The 13,229-nt window shown below is 45.4% G+C and overlaps 1 protein-coding gene and 1 long non-coding RNA gene across 6 annotated transcripts in view; one reads left to right on the forward strand and one right to left on the reverse strand.

The window, feature by feature from the left end:
- Positions 1-13,229, forward strand: part of FAM107A (family with sequence similarity 107 member A) — a 355,309-nt gene that overhangs the window by 210,023 nt on the left and 132,057 nt on the right. Inside the window, exon 1 of one of the 5 annotated variants that reach the window (XM_068253753.1) lies at positions 9,762-9,968. The exons of the other annotated variants lie outside the window; for them this stretch is intronic. Within the exon in view, the coding sequence (XP_068109854.1) occupies positions 9,887-9,968 (82 nt within the window). The 5' untranslated portion in view covers positions 9,762-9,886. Of the gene's footprint in view, positions 1-9,761; positions 9,969-13,229 lie in introns of those variants that run through there. 5 annotated transcript variants of the gene reach the window in all.
- Positions 1-13,229, reverse strand: part of LOC137532820 (uncharacterized) — a 54,120-nt gene that overhangs the window by 38,489 nt on the left and 2,402 nt on the right. The window lies entirely within an intron of this gene.

Below are 13,229 nucleotides of genomic sequence, written 5' to 3' on the forward strand. Positions count from 1 at the left end.
ATGCTAATTACAGGAACCATAAGGTTCCTTTCATAGAGGGAGATCCCAAGAAGCAGACACAGCTGGACTCCAGTCAGGCTGACTCCAGCCTTAGCAGGAAGAAATGAATGTACTATATAATCTTTTGCCCATTTACAGAATACAATAAATAGGGTGGTTATGAGAGCGGTATCATTGGATCCGTAGGGTCATGCTGGATCTCTTGATACCAGTCGAGAGGGGCCCGGGGCCCCTACAACCCAGGTATGAATCTACCCAGGACCCTGATCTGCTGCACTAGCCATGTCGGATATCATATTAATCTGTATTTTCCTCCAAGTATGAAGCGGTTACCCCCCTAAATGTAACGTGTATGGTTCAGGAGTTACAGCAATTCATAAGTTTAGCTCTAAAATCTCTCAGAGGGAATGAACTGTCATTTGCTGGTAGCTCAGAGGGGGCCGGCATTGCCACACCCCCAAACCAGCTTCATCAAAAGCACAGAGCCAGCAGGCGGGCTTGAGTCCTCCACCCTGAAAACATCTTGAACTCATCGGTGCCAGCTTGAGGATATGCTGGCATCCACCTGGTCTGAACTCTGAACTTTGATTAAAACCCAGAACTCTGATTTTTCCCACAAAAAGGACATCTTTCCAGGAACTAAGTATTTTTCTCCCTTCTTTTATTTTTTATACTGGCTATTACTGTTTTAATAATTGTTGATTTTAATAATTGTCTGTATATATTAATTATTTATATTGCTGTGAATAAAAGACTTCCTCCAAGTCATTCACTGTTCCGCTACCCTGCTTATCAGCACACACAGAACTGATCCCGGGTCTCTGAAGATACGCTACTGTTTGTTTGTTGTTGGCTAGACAGAATACCGTGGGTTTAACCGTTTTATTCGCAGGACTAGTCGGTCAGTAAATCGGGTCCACTGGCCCATACCAGTGGTGGTGGCAGATACCGTGGAATCGTGTGTACGTTGTAATTACCCGTGTCTCACAGGCTCCCTTCTGAGTTGTCTGCGGCTAATTCTTAACGGTTCCTGCGCATTGACTGCGACCAGAGTTCGCACGATCCGTGCGCTGGCACCGTTTAGAAGGCTAAGTGCCGTCAGCCACTAGGGCTCCTGTGACAGCCAGGCTGCGCACGAGGTCTGCGGGGGGGGGTGCCCTCTTTCGCGTCGGGTAGTGGAGGATCTGTGGCGATCGGAGAAACTCGGAGAAACTCGGAGAAATTATTCAAATCGGCCCACAGGGCCTGAGCGGTGACCTCCGGCGTTTCTAGACGAGCTCAGCTCATCCAGAATGCTAGGGAGGTTAAGTGACACTGTCTATTTATGTGATTTTTTTTTTGTATTAACCTCCCTGGTGGTTTGTTAAAATCCGCCAGGGGGCAGCAAATACCTTTTTTTTTTTTTTTTTTTTTTTTTTTCATGTAGCGAGACAATGTCTCGCTACATGATAGCCGCTGCTGAGCGGCATCCCCCCAGCCCCTCCGATCGCCTTCGGCGAACGGAGATCAAGAGATCCCGTTCAAAGAACGGGATCTCTTGGAGGGCTTCCCCCGTCGCCATGGCGACGGGGCGGGATGACGTCACCAACGTCATCAACGTCGTGACATCAAACGGGAATCCGATCCACCCCACAGCGCTGCCTGGCACTGATTGGCCAGGCAGCGCACGGGGTCTGGGGGGGGGGCGGCTGCGGCGACAGGTATAGCGGCGGATTGGCGGGTAGCGGTGGCGATCGGAGGTTACACGCAGCTAGCAAAGTGCTAGCTGCATGTAACAAAAACAAATTATGCAAATCGGCCCAGCGGTGCCTCCCGGCGGCATAGCCCGAGGGAGGTTAATGGAGATAGGGGGCTTCATCCAACATTTTGCTGGGCAGGCCTATTCTGACCACTGTTAAGTTCATGTAAATTTGACTCCACCCATGACCACACCCACATTCTGGTGCATGGCCACACCCATTATTTGGCTGGAGTGCACAACAGTGCCCGGATCTCTTAGGATCCTAGCAACGCCTCTGCCTACAGGTGTACTTTAAAGGACTTACGAGGCCAAAAGTAAAAAAAAGTTGTGTACCTGCATGAATTTTGAATACATGGAGGACGCCATCCACGTCCTCTTTGCAGTCCCGCCGGGTCCCTGCTGCTTAATCTTCCCCGGGCCGGCTCCTGACCCCACAGCCCAAGTCGAGCTGTCATGCCTCCTAAAAAATGGCCGCCGGAGGTTGCCGCAGCTGCGCAGTCCGCATAGACGCGAGTGTGGCTGTGTAGCTCTAGGGCCTCCCCCCCCATCCACGCACAGGAGACAGCACACAGAAGTCTAAAATACTGAATGCTGTATTTTCCCGCACAGATTTTTTTTACCGCACTGCTTTTATCAATGATAGCCAAAGGCTATCATTCATAAAAGTGAGTTCGGTAACAAAAATCCATTTTAGACTTCTGTGTGCTCATTCATTCTGGCTCTAGGCTGGCGTAACAGGAGAAGCTTTCAACAACAATTAAAGCAACTGCTCTAGGGTTTCCAAATTCCAAATGTATCCTTTATTAAGTTACAAACTCCAAAGTGCATAGGATTCCAAAACACCATAAAATCACTTAAAACAACCTGTGGAGCGCTCCTCACACATGACCCAGCAAAATGTCACTCAACCACATCCACACTGGTACCGGTACCAACTAATCCGGGTTCTCTTCAGAGTGGTGGAGAGGGATATTGACTATTGCTACAGTCAGTAAGGTGGTAATGCCGACAATACAATGCAGTTAGTTCCGGTCAAAGCACAGACGTACATAGCCAAGCAAGCCTTAGTTGCACAATTAGTAGCGCTGCCAGTCCAGTGTCTCACCAATCCCTGGGCAGAGAGTGCTGTTCCTTCTGCTTTGTGTTCCAGCTATGTGTCCAGAATGCTGCTTTCTCTCGCTGCGCTCAACCACGCTGCAAGCATCAGCGGGGAGCGGCGATTCAGCGTCCACCCGGTCCTCACAGCAGTTGTCAGCATGGAGTGAGGTGCTCAAACACAGGACGGGATGTGACCCCGCCCATCGACGCGTTGCGCCTGCCCACTGCGAGCTTCGTCAGGATAAGTGACAGGGGGGCCGGGACTTCCTTTATACACATCCAGTATGCTTATACTTGGCTCTGGTCCCTCCCCAGTTACCATGTCAACCATCACACTTCTCACCGGAGCTCAGACCCGTCTCCTCTTCTTCTATAGACCATCCCCAGGCTCTTGCTGTGACAGCTTTCATTCTGCCGCGCTCACTGCACTTCCTGGTAAGTTTCTTTAGGCACCTTTTTCTTTTTACTAGAATTCACCCATCTGATCGTATGCACAGCACATATACATGAATTGGATACCAATGATCATCTTTTTGGCACAGAGTTCCAAACTTTTCCGTTCTACACATACCCAGAACGAGTAATGTGTCCCTCTCTCCATACTTATTTATATCACCAAGCTTTTCCTCTTAAAGGAACGATGAGTATTCAATTTCTTGATTTAACCCATTCGGTGTCACTGAGTCCAGCAGATATATCCATCTGCATTCCTGCTGTAGCAAGACCTTCTCCCTGTCTCCACCCCAGAATCCACCCCAGATTCCTTTGAAGGTCAGGCCCCTTGCTGACCCATTGTGCTTCGTGCAAAAGTGCTCTGCAAGCGCACTCCGATATTCGCCGTTCGGTTTTGCGCCACAATTTATATTGCTTATGTGTTCGCCAATGCAAGTCTTTAGCTTTCTTGTCATCCCCACATACACTAGTGGACATGGGCATTGAATAACATACACTGTCCATTCTGAGTTGCAGTTTATAAAGCTGCGAATCTCCCATTCCTTTGTGCGTTGAGGGGTACTAAAAGATCTACACACATCCACATGGCAACACATAGAGCACGCACCACACTTGTGCATCCCATTTGGGATCCTGCTTTGTAACCAGGTTGTTTTTGGGGCCATGTCTGAGTGTACCAATTGATCCCGCAGATTGGGTGCCCGCCGTGCAACCATTAGAGGGTATTTACCCACTATTGGTCCAATCCGCGGTCAATCGATAACACCGACCAATGTCGAAGTAACACTTCATAGATTTTATGCCAATTTGCATTAAAGGGGGACACATATCTCGTCTGGCCACTCTCACCTTTTTGATCTTTCCTCCTACTTTCTTGTCCTATACTCAACAGATCCTTGTGGGTAGTCTGTACTGCTCTCTCAGCACTCGAGCACAATGTTTCATGTCGGTATCCCCGATCGCGAAACCTCTCATACAGCGAGAGGGCCTCATTCGCAAAATCCACTTCCCTGGAGCAGTTCCTGCGAATTCGCAGGAACTGCCCCATTGGGATCCCGTTCTTTAGATGTTGCGGGTGATGGCTGGTGGCGTGGAGGAGGGTGTTCCCAGCAGTTGGCTTGCGGAAAGTAGTTGTCCGCAACCCTTCATCACCCTTAGCTATGCGCAAATCGAGAAACGAAATCTCAGTCACACTATGCGCATAGGTAAGGCGAATGTTCCTCTGGTTCGAATTTAGCTGATCTATTAACACTTCCAATTCAGCTTCACTCCCCCTTCACACCACCAGCACATCATCAATAAAACGTAGCCACAATCGAACAAACTTCTCGAAGTCGCGCCTCGGGTAGACATCACTCCGTTCCCACCTGCCCAGATGAAGACAGGCATAGGCAGGTGTGCACGCCGCGCCCATCGACGTGCCGCACACCTGCCTATAGTGGGTGTCCCCGAACAGAAAACAATTGTGCTCAAGGATAAATTTCATTGCCCTCACAACAAAATTGTTATGTACCGGGGTATCTGGACTGGTATTGCACAGAAAAAACTCCATCGCCTCCAATCCAACCCCATGGGGAATCGACGTGTAGAGACTCTCCATGTCGATTCCCACAAGGAGATCACCAGGGTCAACCACCAGGCCATCCAGGAGGCACAATACATCCCATGAGTCTTGTACGAAAGAGGGCAAAGAGGCCACAAGGCCCTTTACCTTCTCGTCCACCCATTTAGATAGTTTCTCTGTTGGGCCACTGATGGCACTGACGATTGGCCTTCCTGGTGGCTTGTTCAGGTTTTTGTGGACTTTTTGGATCAAATATAGGACTGGAACCATGAATGTACTGACCTTCAAATAGTCCTTCTCCTCCATACTAATGACCCCCTCATCCCCTGCATCATCAACCCATTCATTTACGCCATTTACGATTCTGTCATAAGGACCTCCGCGCAGCTGTTGATACGTATTTGTGTCCGAGAGCTGTCTTTCTGCCTCACTCATGTATAGCTCCCTTGACCATAGGACCACATTTCCCCCCTTGTCACTCGCCCGAATTATTACCTCATCAGCTTGTTTTAGCTCCTCAAGGGCGATTCTCTCACGTCTAGTAAGATTGTCCTGACTAGGTCGGTCCCAAGCAATAGTTTTCAGATCTTTTGACACCAACTCATGGAAAATCTTTATAGTGGGATTGGATTGTATGGAGGGCACATAGTTTGTAACAGAAGAAGCTGCCTGAGTCCTTCCGTGCGCTGCTCTCACTGCTGCTGCTTGGGAGGTCTGTCTCCATTAACTTAAATGTATTTTGCATGCTTATCGCTACTTCCAAGGGAGCGGTAATCCCCGTCCGCATACTGCTTGCCCTAATCTTTATGAATTGACATTTTGTTACATTTGTTAAGATAATCACCGCACAAGGCGGTAATTTATCGCTCTGCTCGGGAATGTCAGCTTTTCATGTGGAAACTGCCTTTATGAATACACATTTTGCTATGTGCTTGGTAAAGTCAGCTGTTTTCAGCATTTGGAATGCTTTATGAATGATAGCCAAAGCAGAATAGAGGGAAGGTGTAGCAGCAGGCTGGTATAGCAGATAAGGTCACCGCTGTTCCCTTTTGTTCTTGGCTGTGAATCTCCTCCGCTCTGAGTCTCAGCTGGCCTGGCTCACCGCTTTAGGATAGGCATTTTTCGGGACTTGGCCTGCTGGGATCTGCCATTTCACGTTCTGGCCAGCCGAAGGCCGAAAAATGTAATTACCCAGTTTCCTTCACACAATGGCTGTATCAGCTGGCCTACACTGTGAACAGGCCAAAGAATGTCATAATACCTCAGGTACCCGGTGGCAGAAATTCCACAGAGCTAGCCCTGGGCCTAGCACTTGTTAGAAGCTGTGTTGATATGTGCTTTGTCCTCCCTCCAACTAGAAGATGTTGTTTGAGTTAAATGGGAGACAAGCTCTCTATTATGCTAAGATTCCTACTTCCTAAACATCTAGAGCAACTGCACATTCGCCTCCTTGCAGCAGAAAAAGGCCAGGACCTCTTTCAGGTGCTGACAGCTTCCTGCATCCTTCAGACAGGAAATCTCCGCAGCCAGAACACAGCTGTACCTGAGAGAAGCTAAAGCTGCCTTAACACAGCCGAGAGGGCTTCCTTCATCCAACCCCACCATACATGGACTCTTGGTTCAAGCATCACAATTCCTGCAACTGAGAAGGGAAGGAAGAAACACCAATAATGGGATTAGGTTTCACAACCTGTTGGATTTCTCCAACCCCACAGTTATCATCACTTAGTAATGTCTGCAGAAAATGTTCAGACATGATATCATATGGATGTAACATCTGCTTATTATCTTAAATCTGTGTAGTTTAAAGCACACCTAAATAAATGTGATAAAAAAAGTAGTGGCAATTGGAATAAGGTGAGTTGACCTATTGAACTTCCCTATTGGTTAGTGAAAACCAAAGTAGGCAATTTGGGCACCAACAACTGTGCAGTTAAATGGGCACCACATAGAACGCAATATTAATTGAGCCATAGCAATACATTGGAAGCAGGAAATTAGGGAACCTGCGGCTAATGGACGATTTTGGTGCCGTTGTAGGCACTAATGTAAATATTGGGTGCTGAAGGCAGAAATTTGAGCAGCCGATTAATATCGTTATATTTTTGAAATTTTTATCGTTTTGAAAATTACAAAGTTATAGTGTTTGAAATATTTTTCCTTTTTGAAAATTATTGTTATGAAATGTATCATTTTGAAAATTATAAGGTTAGAAAGGGGGGTTTCAGGGTTAGGCGTCAGGAAGGGGGGGAATTTAGGTTTAGGCGACCAGGAAGGGGGGGTTTTAGGGATAGGCGTGAAGAAGGAATTTTTAGGGTTAGGCGTCAGGAAGAGGGGTTTTAAGGTTAGCCATCGGAGGGGGGAGGGTTCTGTGTGAGAGTAGGGTTAGGTTTAGTTGTAGTAAAAAATGGGTAACATTTACCAGTGTTTTACTAACGTCATTACCACTACCTCTGTAAATATTTTTGTTGTTTTCATTTGATGCCCAAGTCACAATGATATTTATGGTTTAGACTTCTATCTGCTTTACCCAGCACCCCTTTTTTCTTTGCGTGGCTGCGCCTCTATTGCACGCAATACAACATGCATGCCTCTCTATGGGGTAGGGCTTGGACCAGCACTCTACAGTACCCAGATAACTCCTGGTAAACAAAAACCACTAGGAGAGTATAAACGGCTTCCTCCAGCCCTCTGTATTCCATTGCCTCCCTCACCGTCCTCCGTACTTCTACTTACTTGCCTGGTAATATGTCCTGTCTCCATCAATCATGCAGCAGTGTGCAAACGCAGCTCGGCCACGTGCACACCCCCAGTAAGCTCCCTAGGGCTGGAGGAAGCCCCGACTAAGTATATATGCTGCATCTTCTAACGTCTCAGGTACACTTTCACTGTCTCTCAGAGGAGCTCACTATCTAATCTCTACCATAGTCATATGTCCATTGTAATCTAGGGCCAAATTTAGGGAGAGGCCAATTAACTTATCTGTATGTTTTTGGAATGAAAAGTATACAGTAGAGTACAGAAAATAAGTTTTTGAAATGTATTTATTAAAATTTATTTATAAAAACATATTTTTTTTTAATTTTCACATTTAAAATATTGTTAGTATTTAACTCTGAACAGAGTTTGTATGTCCTCCCTGTGTCTGCATTGGTTTCCTCCAGACACTTCGGTTTCCGCCCACATCCCAAAAACATACAGATAAGTTATTTGGCTTGCCCCTAAAATTGACCAGAGACTACAATGGACTATGGAAGGGATTAGATTGTGAGCTCCTCTGAGGAACAGTTAGTGACATGAATATGTACTCTGTAAAGCGCTGTGGATGATGTTGGTGCTATGTAAATACTAAATAATAATAATACGTAGTAATCTTATAGGTAAGACTAAAGAATTACCCATCTTACCTATTTATCTGAGATAGGGCCGGTATGAGGGGATCCTCTTATTAAAAGGAGTATTCTAAACTCACCATAAGTCCCCCCTTCCTTATAGTATCACCACCACTTCCTACTGGGCACTGTATCTGGGGAAGAGCCTCTTGACCATAATAAGATTGTTCTGAAAGGAAGATGGATAGGAAAAGGTTTGGTCCCTGCTCCTCTGTGTAAAGTACCCTCTAATTTATGAATGGCGTGGCCTGGCATTGGACAAGGGGGGTGGGTGAGTTTGAGGTAGTAGTCCAGTAGTGCACAGGTTGGCTCGCGTTATTACAGTGGAATCCAACAGACTGCACAGATTTATTTATTGTATTTATAAAGCACCAACATATTACGCAGCACAGATGTGAGTAAGCCCATAGTGTGAATGCACCCTAATGCTGGGAATACACGGTTCGTTTTTGAGGTGGTTAGATGGTTTGATAGATAATTTCCGACATGTCCGATCTCCCGCCCGATCCTTTCGACACTCGTTTTCTGATAGAAGTGAATGGAAAAAGATAAGAAAAACGAGCGGAAGTTAAGAGAATCGACTGCAGAATCGAACGGCAAAACGATTGAGAGGAGAATCGAGCGCCTGAAACGAACCGTGTATTCCCAGCGTAACGATGCCCACTGATACAATAATTTGTCCAATACAATTTTTTGTCCAGAATTGCCCAAATCTATGTAATTGAAGGGTAAACTGAGTGAATATACTTTGAATGGATAGTTTATGTAGTCCATGTAGTGTCTCATATTACTTATGGTGCCCATACACGATACAATAAAAACGTTTGATTTTCCCATTTATTCAAACTAAATGATCGAATCGAATGAAAGTTGAAAATATAATTTTGTTTCGATCAAGAAATTCAAACCATTATCCCGTTTTTTCGAGAAAAAGCAGATTGCACATGCTGGAAAAATCTTTATATTCGATCTGAGGGAATAATCGAACTAAATTATCTAATCGAGAAAAAATGAAAAATTGTACCATGTATGGCCACCTAGACATTATAAGATTGGTTAAAAAAGTATTGTATAATTACTGGGCACCAGTATCAGGAAGCTGGAGAGGTGCTGTAATCTGCATTTTGCTTGGTCTCCCCATCCAGCATTCTGAATCTAATGCAAACTCATGTTCTCATGTGAAGGGACTGAAGCCGTGATCTGCTCAGCACATGACCCCCCTCATCCTGCAATCTGAATCTAACTGCAAGCTCTTGCTCCCATGCTATGCTAGCTGCTATGATCTGCACATTGCTGGACTAATCTGCAGTCTGAGCATGACGGTAAACTTCTTCCCGTGTGAAGGGATTGGAATGCTGCCTGGTTAGGAGCGAGCAGGAAGCCAGAGAGGTGCAATGATCTGCACATTGTGTGGGCTCCTCATCCTGCAATCTTGCAGAGTCCCGGGGAAATGGTTTTGTTGGAGCTGAATGCTGTCAGCAGGGGAGGACTTCGCTATACAGTAGCCCAGTCATGTGACTTGCCTGCCTTTCGCTGAAAACATCTTGCACAAGTAGCAGCTCTGCAGTTCCCTGTCAATGACAGAGCGCGGCACAGGCAGCAGCGAGCTCACCATAGAGCACGGAAGGGGGCGCAGTCATGTCTCAGAAATGGTTTGACCGGGTGAGGGTGCCCGATTCTGCAGGGAGCGGGATGCACAGGGCTATGCTGGTCAAGTCTGGTAAGCAAGTGATTGTATTCATCTAATAGCTCGGAACACGCTGTCTTCCTGGGAAGGAGAATGCTATGCTTGCAACTGATCTGGACCAATCCTGCTGCTGCAGAATATCTTGTGGGGGCTACAATGGTCACTCATCATGCTGCCCCCTCCAAGCAAGGCATCCCCCATCATGATAGTGACTGACAGCTCTGTCTTATGAACAGGGCAAAATAAAGAGTAATAAAGTGCATCAACCTTACAAGCAATCTGGTCTGAGTGCTCTGGAGTGCTGTAAATCAAGATATTTTTTTTTCTGATTTGTGCATTGGGATTATAGCAATTGGCATGTGATGATGGCTGAATTGCTGTTTGTGATGCTTTATTAAATCAGCTTGATATAAACCTCTCATCATCAGGTGTCACAGCGACCGTTATGTCATCTCTGCATCTCAGTTTAGCCCAGTAAAGGGACTGAAAGCCAATCTTACAGTTCCTATAAATTGCAATCAGATTGAACACAGGTTGTTATGGAATACTGGATGATTATTCTTTATAAGGTAGAAAAAGTTGCATTTTTGTGTTTACAGTTGAAAGGTGTGTTTGTGTGCTTTGTTATAGCTATATAATAGCATTTAACAAACTTTTCAGCTTTGCAGTTGGACTAAAGGATACAGTGGTGAAGATTACTATTTATAGAATTTAAGTAATGCCAGTTATGCAGCATGTTACAGAAATTCACATCAAGGTGTGCAATGTGTCCCTATCATATTCTAGGGACATTTTTGCAGAAGTGATTTAACGTATTAACCTACTAATTTTTGCTTTTTTTTTAATTTGGGGGGGGAAGGAGGTGCTAAAAAACCCTTCAGAATTCAAACTTCAGGCAGATGTTTTTCTTCCCACACATCGATCTTGTGAGTCTACAGCTACTACACCAAAAGTGCTAACCACCTGGGATAGATAGATTATAGATCAGGGGCGTAACAATAGACTCTGCAAGGGATGCAGCCGCAGGGGGGCCCAGAAGCCACAGGGGGCCCCATCCTGAGAGATTGAAACTAAGGGCAAGGAGAGAAAAAAAAATTCTGCTCTCTGCACATTTGTTCTAATGACTGCATCTGCTCAGTCACTGATAAAGAATCATGCAAAGTTTGGCAGACAAAGATTTGTAGACCGTTCCTATTCAGTGTTCAGCAGAGTCTTGTGTATAGCGTTGTTCTGCTGGCGGGAGGAGGCCCCATCCAAAGTTTTGCAGGGGGCCCAGTGATTTCTAGTTATGCCCCTGTTATAGATGGATGTATAGAAAGATATATTATACTAACGTTTTACTTTTTTAAAGGGTGATTATGCCCATGCTGCAAAAAATCCAATACCTGTGCGATAACTGCATGAAATGACCTGGTAATATATTGGAAAAGTATGTAAAATAATGCATGTGTTGCATGCAAATAACATGTAATAGCTAATTACCCGTTACTCGGAAATTGCCTCTGTTCAGTATGCATAGCTTCCACCCCTTCCCATGAGCTTGGAGGTTACTGGCATGAGAAACAGGTAGAAATGGAAGATAACGAAGTGTAACCTTTGAATTGATGTTCGGGACAATTTACCGCAAGTTACTTTGAAGTTGGCACTCAGTTTACTTTAGTTAACATCTGTGTTGCAAGTTCAAGAGATCGTCAACAAAGTTGCAATCTCTGGATTGGGCTGTGGTGAGTGTTGGAAAAAATCTGCCATTTTTGCAGTTTTAAAGCTCCATGGTGCATGTTGCCGTTGTGCAGTGCTCTCGCGCTGCTGGGTAGATTCTGCGTGTAAATGTGGTAATCAAAGCATTGATGACATTCAAATTTGATGGTTTTACTTGGCAATGGTCCTTTAAAGGATATCCAAGGTGAAATGAATTGATTTAAGTGAAGCCGTATGCAGTATCCAAAAGGTCTTTAGACCATGGCCAAAGTGGCATCAATGGCAATGACATCCATGGCTACAATTACTAGGTAATGCCCAGTGATATTGATCCAGGGATTTTATCTGATTGCCATCTGGAGTTGAGAAGGAATTGTTTCCCTTTGGGGGGTAATTGAACCATGCCTTGTAAGTGTTTTTCGCCTTCCTCTAGATCAACAGGGATATGTGAGGGAGCAGGCTGGTGTTGTACTTTGTTACAAAGTTAAGGAAAGGTGGGGGGGAAAGGCTGCGCATCCCTAAACACATATTGCAATTGAATGGTTAATCGCACAGGCATACACCGCCTCTGCCAGACTGAAAAATGCATGCCCTGCATCCAAGACAAGTGCTAACATTTATTAAACTAGGAGGTACTTTAGCTTCCAATATGGTTTGCATGCAAAGTATATTATACTAGACACTTGCGCCATGGTGAGGCAGACCTCCGGGCAAGTGACCTAACCTACATTTAAAACCTCGGGAGCAGCTAAGCAAGAAAAATGTGTAACTTACATTTGGTAGAACAGCGAGGAGAACGCCAGCGCATACCACTAAGGCTGCATCTAAAATGACCACCAGCTCAGTGTGCAGCACCTATATAGACTCTCTGCACACTTCGCATTCAATTCAGATGCAAATTATATGCAAAACTGCTACTACTTATCATGCAAACAGGAAACTCAGGAGGAGGGGCTGGGAGCTGCTAACCTGACAGTTACATAGTTACAAAGTTAAGGAAAGGTGGGGGGGAAAGGCTGCACATCCCTAAACACATGTTGCAATTGAATGGTTAATCGCACAGGCATACACCGCCTCTGCCAGACTGAAAAATGCATGCCCTGCATCCAAGACAAGTGCTAACATTTATTAAACTAGGAGGTACTTTAGCTTCCAATATGGTTTGCATGCAAAGTATATTATACTAGACACTTGCGCCACGGTGAGGCAGACCTCCGGGCAAGTGACCTAACCTAAATTTAAAACCTCGGGAGCAGCTAAACAAGAAAAATGTGTAACTTACATTTGGTAGAACAGCGAGGAGAACGCCAGCGCATACCACTAAGGCTGCATCTGAAATGACCACCAGCTCAGTGTGCAGCACCTATATACACTCTCTGCACACTTCGCATTCAATTCAGATGCAAATCATATACAAATCTGCTACTACTTATCATGCATGATTTTAAGGATGTGTTTAGGGATGTGCAGCCTTTCCCCCCCACCTTTCCTTAACTTTGTAACTATGTAACTGTCAGGTTAGCTGCTCCCAGCCCCTCCTCCTGAGTTCCCTGTTTGCATGATAAGTAGTAGCAGTTTTGCATATAATTTGCATCT

This window comes from Hyperolius riggenbachi, chromosome 9 (genome assembly GCF_040937935.1).
Source record: "Hyperolius riggenbachi isolate aHypRig1 chromosome 9, aHypRig1.pri, whole genome shotgun sequence".
NCBI lineage: Eukaryota > Metazoa > Chordata > Amphibia > Anura > Hyperoliidae > Hyperolius > Hyperolius riggenbachi.